The sequence below is a fragment of the Oryx dammah genome, unplaced genomic scaffold, assembly GCF_014754425.2.
Source record: "Oryx dammah isolate SB20612 unplaced genomic scaffold, SCBI_Odam_1.1 HiC_scaffold_2, whole genome shotgun sequence".
NCBI classification, from domain to species: domain Eukaryota; kingdom Metazoa; phylum Chordata; class Mammalia; order Artiodactyla; family Bovidae; genus Oryx; species Oryx dammah.
Window position 1 is genome coordinate 170,832,141 of NW_024070186.1, and position 18,430 is coordinate 170,850,570.

General features: G+C 45.4%; 1 protein-coding gene across 1 annotated transcript in view; it reads right to left on the reverse strand.

The window, feature by feature from the left end:
- PDXDC1 (pyridoxal dependent decarboxylase domain containing 1) overlaps positions 1–18,430 on the reverse strand; it is a 54,951-nt gene that overhangs the window by 4,986 nt on the left and 31,535 nt on the right. Inside the window, exons 9-18 of the mRNA XM_040256733.1 lie at positions 16,839–16,923; positions 15,733–15,781; positions 15,489–15,590; positions 14,501–14,626; positions 11,273–11,323; positions 6,354–6,417; positions 5,086–5,174; positions 3,517–3,622; positions 821–992; positions 120–238 (exon numbers count right to left, since the gene is read on the reverse strand). Of these exons, the coding sequence (XP_040112667.1) occupies positions 120–238; positions 821–992; positions 3,517–3,622; positions 5,086–5,174; positions 6,354–6,417; positions 11,273–11,323; positions 14,501–14,626; positions 15,489–15,590; positions 15,733–15,781; positions 16,839–16,923 (963 nt within the window). The remainder of the gene's footprint in view (positions 1–119; positions 239–820; positions 993–3,516; positions 3,623–5,085; positions 5,175–6,353; positions 6,418–11,272; positions 11,324–14,500; positions 14,627–15,488; positions 15,591–15,732; positions 15,782–16,838; positions 16,924–18,430) is intronic.

The window sequence follows — 18,430 nt, forward strand, 5'->3', positions numbered from 1 at the left end:
CAGGGGCAGGAAGCTCTCTCATGCTATGAAGAGTTACACCACTTAAGACAGCCCAACTCCCTTTAGGCCAGTTAGAAAACGGCTTCCAAAGTCCACAGCTGACTTATAGGAGTAATTACCCATTTTAAATGTAAGGTCAGATTCCAGTTCATTTAACTTTTTCAGGAGCCCAGCATGGATTTTTTCCCCTTCTGGATCCAATTTCAAACTGCTCTTATCATCATTAGCGTGTTCATACCTATAAACAATATCACATAACAGCACTTCAGTAATCTAAAATAAGTGTCCCTCTAGACACAGGATGACAGGTGGAGGAGAAGCTGCTGGAAGTTACCAAGGGTGTGGAAGGAGACACAGGGCAAAGGAGCCGCTCACAGAGTCTCAAGAGTGAACCTTAAGAATGTCCCAGGGGAGCCCAAGTCTCCAGGTGCATGAAATGTACAAGGAGGGGCGTGGCCAGGAAGCCCCATCACTCGTAAGACCAACTGGAGGCTTCTCTCATCCCGAGAGGGGACAAAGGGACTCAAGACGCCCACTGAGTCAGAGGTTGGAGGGTCTGCCCCCACTGGGAAGTGGTTCTCCGGGGTGAGTTGTAGCTCTCTGTTCATGTCAGTGGTGCACTAGTAACTTTCAAGCTGGAGCAGAAAGAACACACAGCAACTCCTGCTTCCCTGAGTGCGTGCTACGCTGCTTGCCAGCTGTCCTCTTAAATGCCCAGGTCTGGGTGAACTTGCATCAGACCTGAGTGCTGTGACTACACAAATTCATTTTAGATTCCTAAGCTGGTTCACAAAATGATCTGCCCACGGTCTTACCATACCTGACAACTCCTATTCCAGGCCAGTTGGGGTCGTCAACATACAAGAGGCCTGCTGTTGCCTCCACCTCCTGCTTGAACTCCTCTCGCAGCTGCAGTGTACAGGTCAGGACCGGCAGCTTGCTCTGGATGCAGGCCACCAGCTGATCCACATCCTCTCCCCGCGTCCCTAAAACTGGACACATGCACAGAATGTCAGGGAAGCACTTAAGCAATGGCTGGAAATGAGGGAGCTGTGCTCTCACTTCCACCATCAGAACATGAGCAGTTCTCAGTATAGCCAATCAGTTGCAGATGAGGAGTCAAAAAAAAAAAAAAAAAAAACCCACTAAACCCAGATACGTGAGGATATGAGATATTTATGGATGTGAGAGTTGGACCATAAAGAAGGCTAAGTGCCAAAGAATTGACGCTTTCGAACTGTGGTGCTGGAGAAGACTCTTAAGAGGCCCTTGGACTGCAAGGAGATCTAACCAGTCCATCTTAGAGGAAATCAACCCTGAATATTCATTGGTAGGACTGATGCTGAAGCTCCAATACTTTGGCCACCTGATGTAAAGAGCTGACTCACTGGAAAAGACCCTGATGCTGGGAAAGATTGAAAGCAAGAAGAGAAGCGGGTGACAGAGGATAAGATGGTTGGGTGGCATCATGACTCAATGGACATGAATTTGAGCAAACTTGGGAGACAGTGAAGGACAGGGAAGCCTGGTGTGCTGCAGTTAATGGGGTCACAAAGAGTCGGACACGACTGAACTACAAACCCAGATATGGAAGAAGCAGGTGTTAAAAATTCACATAGCTGACAGCCTAGGTGTAGACACATTTTGTTCTTACACAGAAGATAGTATTCAGTTCAGTTCAGTCGCTCAGTCGTGTCTGACTGTTTGTGACCCCATGAATCACAGCACGCCAGGCCTCCCTGTCCATCACCAACTCCCGGAGTTCACCCAAACTCATGTCCATCGAGTCGGTGATGCCATCCAGCCATCTCATCCTCTGTCATCCCCTTCTCCTCCTGCCCCCAATCCCTCCCAGCATCAGTCTTTTCCAATGAGTCAATTCTTCACATGAGGTGGCCAAAGTACTGGAGTTTCAGCTTTAGCATCATTCCTTCCAAAGAACACCCAGGACTGATTTCTTTTAGAATGGACTGGTTGGATCTCCTTGCAGTTCAAGGGACTCTCAAGAGTCTTCTCCAACACCACAGTTCAAAAGCATCAATTCTTCAGCGCTCAGCTTTCTGGTCCCATCACTTCATGGGAAATAGATGGGGAAACAGTAGAAACAGTGGCAGACTTTATTTTTGGGGGCTCCAAAATCACTGCAGATGGTGACTGCAGCCATGAAATTAAAAGACACTTACTCCTTGGAAGGAAAGTTATGACCAACCTAGATAGCCTATTAAAAAGCAGAGACATTACTTTGCCAACAAAGGTCCGTCTAGTCAAGGCTATGGTTTTTCCAGTGGTCATGTATGGATGTGAGAGTTGGACTGTGATTAGCCCCTCTGATTTAACACACAGTGAAATCCTACCACAGAAATCAGATTCTTCTTGAAGAAAGACTCTGCTTAAGCCAGGTGATAAACGTTGTATCAGGTTGGAAACAAGAAGACAGCCCGCAGTTCTCACTCTATTAACATGGAGGGGGTAGCTTTTAGGGGGTGGGGGAGGGGCGGCAGGGCAGGGCAATGATGGTGACAGTACCAAGTGCTTCTGAAGGTCAGAGCCTGAGAGTCTCAGGGTTCACTGCACCCTCACTTCCACTGATTCAAAAGCCTGTGTGATCTCAGCCTCAATACGTGCAGCATGGGGTGTCCACAGTTACTTTTTCCAGTTCCAGACGCCCTGCTCAGCAGGACCGAAGGCTCCCAGAATGTCCTGAGGCCTCTGGCCACAGTCACGACATGCGGGACAGGTGCCTGCACTTCCCTACTCTGAAGTCTGTGGGAAAAATACCTTTCCAAAAATGCCGAAAACACCTCATGAAAAACCATCAAGCATTCTCTGAACATAGATCATCTCAGAAAAAAGCACAATCAGATTTCTGATGCATCTCTATACAGCTTATTTTTAAGTGCCTACTATAAAATATGCCAAGCACTACCCAAGCCACTGCATGTTCACAATCTCACGGTTTGATCTTCACATCACCACTGTGAGGTGGTGGGGAACAGGTCTGGAGACAAGAAACTCGCTCCCGGTCCCACGGGTATGAAGTGGCTGAAGGGGGACAAGAACCCCCAGGACTTTCTGTCATAAAAGTCCACGTGCTTTCAGCTCTGTTGCTCTCTAAGTGATCTCGACCTTCACTGGCCTGTTTGGTGCCCAGGCTCCATTCCAAGTACACTCAGTCAACCAGAATCTCTGCAGGTGGGGCTGGCCACTGGGGGGGGGTTTTCAGAGCTCTGCAGGGATTCTAAAGTCACTCTGGACTGAGAACCACTGAACAGAAAACAAAAGGTCAGAGGACATCAAGACACAGGAATTCGAGTGACTTCACAGATCTCTCTTTGTGAGGAGGTACCCTGGAAAGGGGCTTGTCTACCTAAACTCAGCCAAATGAAAAGTAAAAGCCTCCCCAGGGAGAGAAGATAGCCTCATGGGGGAAAGCGATCAGTCTATAGCCCAGACTCTGACAACCTGGCACCGGTGCCCTCAGAACAACACCGAGGGTGCCCCACGGAGACCGCTTACCTGCTGCCGTCATCAGAGGACTGAACCGCACGCATGTGCCCTCAACCTCCAGATCCATGACCGTGAGGCCGCTCACGCGCACCAGCTGCTTCAGCTGTTCTCCCAGCTGCAGGGAAAGGGGCAGAATGAACGCACTCCAGCAAGGAGGGCACCCATGTCTCCTCGTCCACTCAGCCCAGACCCAAGAGGGTCCTGGAGGTGAGTTTCCTTTCATCTGTGATTTTCTTTGAATACTTATGGCACCTTCATTTTAAAAATCGTAAATTTTACATTTTTTCTTTTTCTTTTTTTTTTTTAAATTAATTAATTTATTTTTAATTTTTACTTTACAATTCTGTATTGGTTTTGGCATAGATTGACATGAATCCACCACAGGTGTACATGCGTTCCCAAACATGAGCCCCCCTCCCACCCCCCTCCCCACAACATCTCTCTGGGTCATCCCCGCGCGTCAGCCCCAAGCGTGTCATATCCTGCATCAGACATAGACTGGTATTTCGATTCTTACATGTTATTATACATGTTTCAATGCCATTCTCCCAAATCATCACACCCTCTCCCTCTCCCTCTGAGTCCAAAAGTCCGCTATACACATCTGTGTCTTTTTTGCTGTCCTGCATACAGGGTCATCATTGCCATCTTCCTAAATTCCATATATATGTGTTCTTACTACAAAAATGTTTGCTGTAGAAAAAATCTAGGCAATACAGGTAAACCAAACCAAACAAAAACTTACCCACAATACACCACCGAGAAACACCTACTGACTGTTGACATATGGTATAACCCTCCCCCATCTTCTGTGCATGTGAGTCTGTTTCTTCCGTTGCTGCTATGAAACAGGATATACTACATGCTGCGTAGTAAGCTGCATTTTCCCATGCAATTCACAGTGACCATTTCCCTTCTGCCATGAACACGCAGCTACATGGTTTATACTGGCTGTTCTGAACTTCACTGCATGGGTGTACCTTATTCACCCAAACACCTAGGTTAGGCATGTCCAATTATTTTTTTTAGGCTACACTTTGCAGCATGCAGGATCTTAGCTCCCCATCCAGGGACTGAACCTGGGCCCCATGCAGTGGAAGCTCTTGAGTCCTAACCACTGGGGGCATGTCCAAGGTTTTGCTAGGGTTGGTGCTGCTCTGGTGAACACCTTTACATTGTTTAGAATACTCTTGATACTGAAATCATGCCATGATTTCAGTGTCAAAAGACAGCCAAAGCAAAGTGCCCCTCCACCGAAGGCATGCAGGGGAGGGTTCATGTGCCTTCAGGGATGAGCAGAGCTCCACAGTGCCTGGACCGCAGGCCATGCTTGGCTTGTTGTCATTCAGCCTTACAGGGCAGGAGAGAAACGGTTCTGTGAAGAACCTGCGGGAACAGTGCTGAGAGGACCTGCCGGAACTCGTGCAGCCTCTGGGGCTGTGGTTTTTGCTTAAGAAGCCCAGGACAAAGCCCATGCTTCACAGGGGCTCCCCCGTGAGTTTCTGCCTTCCTAGAGGTGACCATGCATTATCCCAACCATCCAGACGCAGCAGGAAGGGCACGTGACAGCATTCTTACCCAGCGGTTCAGGGCATCACAGGAGTGCCTCTCCCGGCCGACAGCTGAGGGGGCAGTGCTGGGCACTGGGATGGCATTAATTCCTGGATCTGAAACAAAACAGAGAGAGGTTTGCCTCCCAGAAATAGAGCCAACTACAGCAACCCCCGCAACCCATCTCACTTAGTGCCCAATGTGAACCTGAGAGAAAAGTCTCAAATATTATGAAAATCAATATGCTTACATCTATTTATACAAATGTAATTTTTAATTTCATTAAAACATTTTCTCTCTCAAGGAATTCTGAGCAGAAATCAAAGCATAAAAATTGTAAGTCACCAACTAGTTCACAAGCACCGAGCCCTGTGCAGGGGAGTTGGCCCAGCAAAACGCCAGGCCTCACAATGCAACCGGCCTCCTGCGATTAACGGTCGAGGTGCCCGCTCGTGCCAGGCACTGTGCTGGGCCTGGGGTTAGGATATGAGGCAGACAAGGTTTTTGTCAGGCTGGCGCTTATGTTCTATGGGAGAAACAGCATAAAGAAATGAAATCACTAAATACTGTTGTCAGGGCCTTGATAGAAGATGAGGCTCTGAAATGATATGAAGGAGTCGGTCACCTCCGACAGGCAGGGAAGGCTCCACTAGGGGGTGGGCACTGCAGGGACCCGAAGGCGGGCAGGGGCCAGGAGGATGAGGCGGGCAGCGGTGCCTCAGAGGAGACCAGTCTGACTGAAGCACAGCGAGCAAGAAGAGGAAGGCCGGGGGAAGGGGAGGGCTTGGATCCGCAGACTGTGTGAGGCCTGGTCCAGAGCCTGGACCTCATCCATCGGGCACGGGAAGACACACGGGCTATGGGCAAGGAGGTGACAGGATGTGGAGAACGGTCTGGAATGGGGTCCATGGCTGTTGGGTGAAACATGAGAGATCCCTGGACTACGCAGGGCGCCTTTGGGACATTATTTACAAATAGAGATTCTTGAATCCGCTTACTGAATCAAAACACTTAGGAAGGAGGGCCCCAAATTCTGTTTTCAAGGGACTCTCTCATTCATTCCAGCAGTAGTCCAGGGACTGGTGTTTGGAAACCACTGGTTTAATCACAGCAAACTGTCAGTAAAGTGCTAAGGCAAATAGGCCTGGAATTCTTGTGAACCTTATTACATTTTTTTGCAATGATGACAAGATTTTAGCAATCAAAATATTTTGGACTACCTAGTTAACATGAAGTGGTTTAACACTCAAAGCCCTTACACACAGAAAAATAACCCTCATTTAAAAATCACCTACCAGAGCCTGGTAGTTCCTGGAAAAATCTGAATACCACCACTGGGGAACTGAGCTCATCTTCCACCTGAAACATGGAATCCAGTTATTACCAAGTGACAGGAAATTCCAAACACCTACAAAGTCAAACAGCGAGCCTGGAAACTAGGCCGCAGGCGTTGCCCTTAGTAAGCACACAAAGAGAATCCCCTGGTGGTCCAGTGGTTAGGTCTCAGTGCTCCCACTGCCAGGGCCTGGTTCAGTCTCTGATCAGGGAACTAAGATACCACAAGCTGCGCAGCAGGAAAAAAACCAAAACACCAAAACCAAGAAAACAAACAAACCAAAAAACCCAACCACCACCACCACCACCGCCGCCATAGCAAAAAAACCACATCAAGTTCAAAGGTTAATTTCAGTTGCTGGAGAAACAAAAATCAAAGGTTTAGTAAAATTCTTAGAAATAATTATAAGCCAGTCCTGAGAATACATTATAATATGTGACACTGGTACACTGAGAAGCAGAAGGAAATTTTTGATAGTTCTGGATAAACACGGGTCCAACACAAAAGATCAAGAAAGGCAAGAAAAAAGTGGCACCAGAATCAGCGTTGAGAGTCCAAGCTTTCAAGAATCCAGAAGTGAGGCCACTGCAACCAGGACTGACTGGAGCCTTTGCTACTCATCCTCTACTCACCGTGCTGAGCAGAAGGCAAGTCCTGCTGGCGTGTGGATAACCACAGTCTAGAACTGAGGCTGTGTTTCTCTAAATCACCGAAGCAGCACTTACATTCAGGACAGGCATCAGACAACCATCTTCACTAACAGATTTCCTAACAGATGAAGACGGCCACTGCATTAAGACTGCCCAGCCCGAGGTTCCCTGATCTCCACTGAACAAATGTACAGTCAGCCATCAGCTTCCCCTTGGGGTCAGGACACAGAGGGAGTGTCAATGCCCTTGACAGACAGTGGTGCTGGAGAAGGAGGTGGGAGTAGAGGGAGAGGGGCTCTCTAAGCATTCAACAACTCCAGCACTACAATTCTAGTCTTGAAACCTATTTCCCAAGGCACTGGTAGGGCCACACCAGGACAGGCCAGCTGGGGAGACAGGCCCAAGACCTTCCCCACTAAGCTGTTCAAAGGAACCAATGTGTGTGAGTCTGATTAAGCAACAGGTAGATTTGAATCTGCCAATTATTTATGGAGTCAATTCTTGTGCTTTCATATCCACTATCTCTTTTAATTTTCACATAAATAAATCTATTAGTTATCTTTAAAGTCAGAGTGGTTTAATATATAGAATGGAGTAAGCATAAAAAGTAAATGGTAACAAAGTGACAGAACTCTACATTCCTATTTTCAGAACAAGGTAGAATTTGAGTGCCAAGACTTCTATAGTCTTCTGTTTCTTTCTTTTTTGAGCCCTGTGGTCTCAATGTCAGTGTGCATAAGAAATACTGTACAGGGCTATGTATGTAGAATTCTGGTTCTGGCCACATGGTAGACCAAGCTAATACTGAAGTCATCAATTCTAAATACCTGAAATGCTTGATTAAATGTAATCAATAACCAAAAAAGGTTCAAAGCATTGTTAGGCTCACAAAAAAGGTGAATCCAGAAAGAAGAGAAAACAGAAAGAATACTGTAAGCTGAGCTGCAGGGTCTGGGGGAGGGGAGCACAGATGGGGCCTGGAACTTTGCATTAACATCTAAGGTTGTGGGTTTTTAAGCCCATGTGAGGGGTAGTGCTTAGTTTACATAAAGCCAGGACCCTTGAAAAATGCTCTTTACGAAAAGAGAGAAAAACTTCACCCACTGATCAGTAAGAAAGCTTCACTCTACCTAAGGCTCTGCAGAAAGAGACAAAAAATTCTTTCATGAGAAGAAAACATCAGGTGTGTTCTGCACCTGTGTGTGACATCCTCTGTGGGACTCCTAAAGCTGGGAAACCAACATAAATAAATGGACCCTGGCAAGTCATACAAGAGAAAAAAAATCTCACTTATAACAGAAAAATTATGTAATACAGGAAGCAAGAGTCAGCAGACACAACTGAGAGGACGATTTGTGGCCCCCAAAACTGAGACTGAAACAACCTCGGAAACACATGGCGATCACTGTGTTTAAACAGACAGACAAAGGACCAGAAATCCTGCTTTAAAAAGATGATTATAAAACAGAATAACTTGAAAAAGAACTGAAGAGAATATCACAGAATGAAAGAGGTCACTCGAAGTAAAAAGCTCAGTGAATGGATTAAACAGCAGATGAGATGCTGCTCAAGAATAAATGACTGAACTCAAAGAAGGATCTGAAGGGAGGCTCTAGAAGGCAGCAGAAAGAGATGGAGGTGTCCAAGAAAATTGATGGAGGGCGGAATGACAGGTTCAGTATGCAGCTCGCTGGTTTCTTGAAGGGATGACATATCTGAAAAAATTAACTTTACAGGATTAACAAAAAAAAGAATTCTCATGTTAAATCAGCACAAGTTCCAAACAGGACTGAAAAAAAAAAATCCTCACTTAGATGTATCATGGTCAAAGTGGCAGAACAACAAGGACATAAACATGAAACCATGGTCACTGTCCCACGGAGGCATTCTGGAATTCTCGGGTGTAATGGTGACAGTGTTAGAGTTTCCCCTCACAGGCCGACTTTAGAATCCACTCCAAGTGCTTGATAAGAGTCCAGTAAAACAACAGCCTTATCAGAATGCAGTTGCCGAGGAGACTGAACTGGCACCCTGCGAAAGCGGGTCGTGAGTGCCACCCCCGGCCCTGGCACTGGAGGTGCTGAGCTGGGCAAGTGGGACCTTGTTTCTGCAATGGGAGAGGCTCCTGAAGGGCCCTCCAGATGGGAAGGAAGAAGGTCACAGGCACTGAGAGAAGGGAGTGACTATGCAGCAGAGAAGCTTTTCTGAGATAACCTGGGGTCAAGCCCTGGCTTTGCCACATACTAGTTCTGGGACTCTGGACACACAGCTCACCTGAGCCACAGAAACGGAGACGCTGCCACTCGACCCCAGAGGCTTACTGTGAGGGTTCACAAGTCAGTGCCTATGAAAGCACCAGACAAAGGCTGGAGCAAGGAACAAAAGGCAATCAATAATCACCTCCACTTTATGGTGCCTGATGGCCTCCATTCTGCCTTCCCACATATTAGCTGATGTGCTCCTCCCAACGAGCCACCGAGGCAGACGGATCCATTCTCCTCTAACTACCCTGAGACAGAGGGTCCACTGGCAGAGGACAAGGCTTTGAGAGTGCATCCCAGTTCTACGCTGCCTCAGCACTTCCTATCTTATCTGTGCCTTAGCTTCCTCCCCACTTAAAAAAAAGGAATAACCACTGTGTCCAACTCACAGAGTCTGTGTATTTATTCACACTTGAACACCTATTGTATGCTAGGTACCACAATGGGTGTAGGATATAAAGTCATAAACAGACAAAAGTCTTTGCCTTTACAAGGCTTTTCCAGACAAAAACAGACAAGGAACAAATACAGCCCACAATTTCAGGCAGTAACAATGATGAAGGAAAAAACCCAGAGCACAGAGAGTGATGGATGGTGAGTGTTACTCCAGTTGGGTGAGGGCTCAGGGAAAGCCTCTCTGAAGAGGTGATATGTGGGAACTAAGATCTGAAGGATAAGAAGCTGGTAATGAGAAGAATTAAGGGGAACAGTGTTTCCAGGTATGGGGAACAGCATGTACAAAGGAGATGTGTGATGGTTAAATGAAACAGGCATGGAAGGGGGACTTAGTATCACGCGTGCTACCCAGCAAGCATGTCACAAACAGCAGCTGCAATGGCGATGCTGACGATGATGATGGTGGGTTACCGACAGGAAGATGATGATGGCGGCGTGGATGGATTACTGCCAGGCCACAGTGCCTCATGGTGTTTACCAGTGACTGTCCCCTCTATTGAGTAAAGCAGCCATTGGAAGGAGGGAAGAAGCAGGGTTATGCCTGGGCTGTATGTGGCCTTACAAAGAAGTCCAAACCAGCTGGCGATTAGTGAGCAACATCAGCTCCTCTTGGTTTGCAGGAGAATGAGGACGGAGAGGAGTGAGGAGGAGCCCAAGAGGGCTCAGCAAAGGAGCGACAGGAAATACACTGCCTGTACCCCACCAGCGTGCTTATTCCAGTCCATAATTTAGTCTCTCTGTTTGCAATCAAGAGTGTCCAACCAACATACCTTCACCGACAGCTGAGCTCACTACCAGAATGAGTCAGCGTCACAGGGGCCCCGTGGCACAGCTGAAATTGGAACCCAAGTCTCCTGACTTAACATTGATCCTCTGCTTCTCCGGTGGGGCCACTGTCCCCTTCCAAGCTAGGAGTGGAGTCACCTCAGGTCAAGTGAGTAGCTCCCAGCTCCTACTCAGAAGGTGGTGAGGGAAGCAGCCCCTCATCAGGCACTTAAACTGAACCATGTACTAAAGTGGACACAAACTGCACTCACTTGAACCCCAAATAAACTCAAATGTTAGTTTTAAAGTTAACTATATCCTGTAGAATTGTCAAAGAAACACCCCTTCATGCAAATGCTCTCTGGGATCAGAGGGCTTCACAAAGAGTGGCCCAAATCACTCTGAGAGACAAAACAATTTTCCACTCGAGGAAGATGGGTGTTCTAAAAATCCCTGGAAAGGTGAAATCAATGGTGCTTATTACATCTTTGTGCAATTTTAGAATAAAAACTGTGGATGGATTATTTGAAAAGCACTGTAGGTGTTCAAACAGTGTATGGGGCAAATTTCTAGGCTTTCTACTAACTGCAGAATTAGGTCATCAGGACATGTATGACTTTCCCAAAGAATGGTGGTTAACTGGAGCTGCTGCAATTCCATGGACATGCACCAAATCTGGAGAAAATCATCTTAAGTCACTGAAGGTAAAAGTTACTGACTGTAAGAGACCAAATTATATACTGTACCAAGATTTTGATGTGGTTCACTTTCTTCAAGCTTTCTTGCAATCGTTGACTCTGCAAATGACAAAAGAACAGTTTCATGTAATTTCATATTAAGAAGTAGTTTTCCTAAGGGTCTTTGCAAGTCTGCAAACAAGGATCCTGGGCAGATAAAGCCATCTGCGACTTGATGATTTCTAAATTTGGCTGCCAATTTTTGCATGTCAACATCTGCAAATATTCCCCAATATGCCAGTTACAATTACATTTAGTGATTCCAGAAAAGCTTTTTCTAATTAGATATATGTGAATTTGTCATGTTAGCAATATAGAGGTCATTCATTCATTCAAAAAATACTGAGTGCAAGGCAACAAAAACAAAATTAAACGAGCAGACTACATCAGACTAAAAAGCTTCTGCACAGAAAGGAAGCCATCAACAAATGAAAAGGCAACCTATGGCACGGGAGAAAATATTTGCAAATCATTTACTTAATAAGGCGTTAAAATCCAAAGTATATGAAGAACTCATACAACTCAATAGCAAAAACCCAAACAATCCCAATTAAAAAATGGACAGAAGATCTGAATAGACATTTTCCCAGACAACAGGTACATGGGAAGATAAAGATGCTCAACATCGCTAATCATCAGGGAAATGTAAATCAAAACCACAACGCGATGTCACTGCACACCTGGGAGAATGGCTGTCATCAAAACAACAAGAAACGACAAGTGTTCACAAGAATGTGGAGAAAAAGGAACCCTTGTGCACCCTTGGTTGGAATGTAAATTGGTGCAGCCACTGTGGAAAACATATGGAGCTTCCGCAAAAAATGAAAAATAGAACCACCATATGATCCAGCAATTCCACATGGGTTATCTGCACTGAAGAACAGGAAAATACTAATCTGTCAAGGTATGTTCACTTCAGAATTATTTACAATAGCCAAGATACGTAAACAACCTAAACATCCATCAAAGGATGAATGAGTTAAGACGTTAGGGCATATAATAATACACACACACGCACACAATGGAAAATAATTGACCATAAAAAAGAACAAAAGCTTGTCATTTGCAACAACATGGGTGGGCCTGAGGGCTTCCCAGCTGGTGCTAGGGATAAAGGACCCACCTGCTAATGCAGGGGACAGAAAGACAAGCATTCAATCCCTGAGGCGGAAAGATCCCCTGGAGGAGGGCATGGCAACCCACTGCCGCATTCTTGCCTGGAGAATTCCCATGGACAGAGGAGCCTGAAGGGCTACAGTCCATAGGGTCACAAAGAGTCGGACACAACAGAGCCTCTTAGCATGCACACATGGGTGGGCCTGAAGGGCATTACCCCAAGTGAAATAATTCAAACAAAGACAAATACCATATGATCTCACATGTGAAATCTAAAACAAAACAAAGCTGACAGTTACAGAGAAGACTGGTCTCTGCTAGAGGTGGTGGCTGGGGGAGGTCGGTGAAGGGACTCAAAAGGTAAAAAGTACAAACTTGCAATTATTAAAAAATAAGTCATGGGGAATATAGTCAATATTGCTGTAGTAACTTTTTTTTTTTTGGCCATGCTGAGTGGCATGCAGGATCTTAGTTCCCTGACCAGGGATCGAAACCGAGGCCCCTGCAGTGGAAACGCAGAATCTTAACCACCAGACTGCCAGGGAAGTCCTGGAAACTAACTCTTAATATGCTATCACTGGACCTTATACTTTGGGGGAGCTGCAGAGACCAAATGAGAGCCTGCATCCATGGTGCCCCATGGTGCCGCACAGTGCTTGGCACTGAGTGTAAACACTCTGGAACTGCTTCCCATGAAGACGAAGAGGAGAAAAAGGAAGAGAAAGAGGACACTGATTTTTGCTCAGGGAACGTGAGGCCTGGTGTGGACTACAAGGCAGGACGGGACATGGGAGACCACATCTGCTGAACCTCAGTGGGCTTTTCACACGTGCATTTAGCAGCGTGAGTCAGCAGCAGAGGCCAGGCCTCAGGAGGGTTTGCGATCCACTGTGGTGTCTGCTGGCAGGTAGATGCCAGAGCGCAGGGACCTCAAGTATCTGGTGGCTAATGTCATCATTATTCTCTTGTACTCTGTAAACCGAAGGGAGCTGAACAGCTCTCCCTGGAGTGCCCCAACCTTCCCCAAACTAAGTTACCATGGCAATGAAGGTTTCTCCTTCAGAAAATCCAAACCTCGAGATGAGGGCCAAGAGCCTCATGAGAAAATGTTTTTTAAAATGTGCTTCTGTAAACATAATGAGCATGAATCTTAATAATACTTAATGCAAAAATGAAAGTACTTAATTTAGAATGTTTATATTTCATTAGAAACTCATGTTAAAATATCCTGTTATAACAAGACCCCTATTACAGTAATATGAAAATGCTAATTTTTCTTAAATATAAAAATGACACAAGGATGTTCGAATTCCAATAACATATTTAAAACAAAGATTTATTTTTTCTTGTTTTTGGCTACACCCATGCAGCACGCAGGATCTTAGCTCCTCAACCAGGGAAAACAAAGATTTATTTTTAAAACTATCTGCATACCTTACCATATGATTAGGCCCTACTGTGAGAGCTTTACATGTACGAACTCACTAAGTCCTCATGACAATCTTTCATTACATCATCACCTCTATTTTACAGGTGGGAAATCAGAGGGACAGAAAGGTGACATCATGCTATAGACTTAGGTAGAACTCAGCTCTCAAAAACTGCGTACATAAGGCAGTTTTTGTTTTCTGAACTACAACATAATTATATAGCTTTCACAATTAGAACACCTCAAACAGAGAATTAGAATTGTCCCAAAAGCTTTGCAATTTGGGAGCCCAAGCCAGCAGGTGTTAAAAATATCCATGCCAGCCTTACTACCCCCAGCCATCATATTCTTTTACCCTCAAGAGTCGGTCAGTCAAGTGGAACGCTTATCCCGGCCTCCGCATCCTCCTCCACTCCTTGGCCGTCACCGTGACTTCTTTTCTCCCCCATGCTGACACCGACATTCATTTTAATCTGACTTCATTTGGACACAAATACTGGGACAGCCCCAGCAGTCTCTCCCAGAACTTTGAACAAGAAACCTACATATGCAGGGCAATTAGTCTGCTTGCTTATGAGAAGGGAAATCCAGACAATGAGGTATTGAAGGCAGGGTCAATCAGTGAAGGATTTTTCTGTCTGTTTCTCCCATGGAGGATCTGTGACTTGTGCGAACTTCAGGTTTCCACTCACCAGCTGACAGGCATGCTTGATCCTCTCCACAATCCCATCAAGTCCCAAGTACTGTAAAGACAACCACAATGGCAGGGCACGGAGCTTGTCTGCTGGCTTATTTGATGTAAGACCGGAAACTAAAGTCTAAAAAAGTCAATATAGGTTTATTACTTAAAGCAATGAAATCACATAGCAAAACTAACTACTTTCCATTTACTATGCACTTAGTTTGTGTCAGATGCTATGCAGGCACTTGGCTTGCATTATTTATTTGATCATCAAGCAACTCCACGAGCAAAGTGTTCTAGGCAACTTGGCTCAGAGACCTTGCTTTTTCCAAGGGTTTGTAGCTAACATGTGGCAAAGCGGGAAGAGAATCCAGACAGGTTCATCCCAGAGCAGGAGCTCTTAGCCACTCAAGACGTAGCCCCTTCCAAGGCTGTTCTGAGCATCCTCAAATACTTGGCCAGAAACACATGAGCAAGGCTTAACTGTTTAAGAATCACTGAAAACTTATTTTGCAGTTGCCTATCACTAAGCGGTTCACTAACAAGAACCATCACTACGCTTTTAAGAATTACATCATTTTGTAACTTTTTAGACAATGTGGAAGATCACGAGCCTTAAAATAATCTTAATTATTAATTCCACTGTGGGAATCCAGTCTAAGGAGTAATTTGAAACACGAGTGATACTCATTATTTCAGTAACAAAAATTTGAAAACAGCCTAAAAGTTCACAAATGGAGGATGACTGTGGTACTTAAATGATGGAATATTATACAGTGATAAAAGTTTTTCATAAATATAGGGAAGTAAGGGGAGAATAAATAGAAAAAAATATATATGGCATAGTTTCCCTTATGTAAAAAAAAGATTTTTTTTTAATGAAAAATCACAGATGTAGCATTAAGGAAAAGATGCACTTTTTCCTTTTTCTGTAATTTGCCCCCAGACTCAATGATTACTAGCCACTCCCTCCTCCCTCCCAGTGAGAGGAAGTTTACCAAGGCAGGATCGTCATGCTTATAGAGGGTCACGGCCGGAACAGCTGGCAAACCCAGCCACGGGCCCGGAGTCAGCGTCATGCTGTCACATTTGGTTGCAGCCTACCACAGAGAGAACAACTTCCTGTTAGACTATCAGGATCCAGTCAACCCAGCACCCTCTTCCATTCATAAAAACCATCAGGGATTAAGTGATTTTAAATTCCTTCTTAAAAACACAGTATCTAGTAAATCAACAACATACCAGCACTGAAGAGGAGACATAACCTAGAGCCAAGGTTGCCAGATTCACACTGGAAGAAAAAACACAGACCTGAGAACTAGTTATTTACTGCTGCTTATTCGCTAAGTATGTACTTACCCCCCCAAAAAGAAAAACAAAACAGCTGTGCTGTTCCACGCTGCTGTTTACATGTCTTTCAGCTGTGTTGGTAGCATTTGCAACAGCAACATAAAGTGTGGTACATATATTATACAAATTCCAGGAAAACCTGGGAAAATGCATTTTAGTGAAAATGTTTCGGGGGATGGCTTCTACTTATCGAGTGTAATAAGTGTCGTACTTTCTATCTTGGTAGGTATTATATCCAAGTCATCATGCTTCCCAGAGGGACAATATTAAGAAGCAACGCACCGTGTATGTATGACGTGCTGGAAGTGGACCCCCAGGGCTGCCCCACATCCTCCTCGCCTTTTGTCTTTGCAGCACTCCAGCAGCCTTCTGGGAATCCACCCCCACCTCCTCTGTGAGACCTCAGCCTCGAAATCACCTAAACTATCAGAGAATTACATTTCCCTGGCCATGGTGACTGGCTCAGCATGAGACTTCTGGCAGGATCTCCGACCCTCTGGACACAAAGATGGAAAGGCGGCTGGAGTTGCTGCAGCCACCCTGCACCAGAACAGGAAAGGCTATCTGCCTCCAGCCGGAGCCACCGCAGGGGACGTTCAGCCAAGTGACTTGGTGGCGTGGTGCCTACTGCCGACCCCAACACTGCTCTGAGTTACGGGAGCCAATAAGAGCTCTTTACTATCTGCAACCCAGAGAGTCCTTGGGCTTCCCTGGTGGCTCAGCTGGTAAGGAATCTGCCTGCAAGGTGGGAGACCTGGCTTCAATCTCTGGGTTGGGAAGATCCCCCGAGAAGGGAACGGCCACCCACTAGAGTATCCTGGCCTGGAGAATTCCATGGGCTGTATAGACCATGGGATCACAAAGAGTAGAACATGACTGAGTGACTTGCACCTTCACTATCACTTCACCAGAGTCCTTAGAGATAAATGTGGCGACGGAGTGAGCTCTTCCCAGGCACTCTGCAGGCCCACCGTGGACCCACACTCCCCTCCACTCACCCCTCCACGTGGAGCCATATGCCGTATTGCTCACAGAGCTCTTTCAAACGCCCAATCTTATCTGTGTGCCCCACTGCTGCAGTTCCTAGGATAAAACACACAAGAAAGGACACAAATTTTTCTGAGTCTTTACAGCATGATAAAAGCTTCTATATACATTATCTCCCTTTGAGAGAAGAAATATATCTGTTGAGATTTTCCTTGTAAACTGGCTTAAAAGCAACCACTGCAAGCTGATTATTTAAGGATTATTCAAGTTTTGAAAAATAAAAAAATCAAGCTTGCTGTCCATTTAAATCCTCTCTCTATATATCTATATACACTATTTTCTATGTACTTGATCTGTTGTTTCAGAATATATTCAAGTTTCCCACCAAGAGTGTGGGTTTGTCAATTTATACCAGTATTCTATCAACTTTTCCTTTATATATTTCAGTTATATTCATAAGCATTTATACATATCTCTGAGTAGATGCCATGAATTATTACTATGAAATCTATTTTATCTCACAGCAACCCTGCTATAGTACTTTTGTTCTCAGCATTTGCCCAAGATGTGTGTGCGTGCTCAGTCATGTCTGATTCTTTGTGACCCAAAGGACTGTAGCCCGCCAGGCTCCTCTCTGTTCCTGGGATTCTCCAGGCAAGAATCCTGGAGTGGGTTGCCATTTCCTCCTCCAGGGCATCTTCCCAGCTCAGGGACTGAACACTCGTCTCTTGTGTCTCCTGCACTGGCTGGCAGATTCTTTACAGCTACACCAGCTGGAAAGCCCTCACCCGAGATATCCCTTACTTTTTGTCACTTTCTGGGTTATTTTTATTTAGATGTGTCCTCTATAAAAAATAGAGGGCGACCTCAGTTTGATCCCTAGGTTGGGAAGATCCCCTGGAGAAGGGAATGGCAACCCACTCCAGTATTCTTGCCTGGAGAATTTCATGGACAGAGGAGCCTGGCAGGCTACAGTCCATGGGGTCACAAAGAGTTGGACATAACTGAGCAACTTTCACTTTCTATAAAATAATAGAATTTTTTTAACCCAATATGAGGGGTTCTTTGTTTAAATTTAGAAAGCATTCTGAAGTCAGCTTAAACACATTACACACATTGACCCAACCCCTTGGTGACATTTACATGGCAGGCTTTGCTGGGAAGACCCTCTTTATAGAACATGAGTAAAATGAAGTGTCGGCATGCTCCCAATTGTCCTAAATTCCCAGTTGGCAGAAGCCACCTAGTAAGATTTCAGATCTTCACCAACTGATTTAATGAACACAACTAAAGACAAGTGCTTCTCTTGCAGAGGCTATGCCAGGGAAAAGGCTGAAAACTCCACCTCCCAAACCCAAACCCATCTCAAATTAAGAAAAAAAAATCTTAAATGACACATTAAGTTTAGCTAGAACAAAATCAAAGGCCAAGGCATGGGTTGGGTCACATGAGCCATCAAAACATAAAGCACAACGCTGTGTTTAAGCAACTGGAGGCCACATTCACATTCTCTTCACCTGGTGGCAGTGTCAGCTGGCTGAGCACTGGGACGTGGGGTCTGGGGAACGCAATGTGGTCACGCTGGTAAGTCACTCAACTGCGT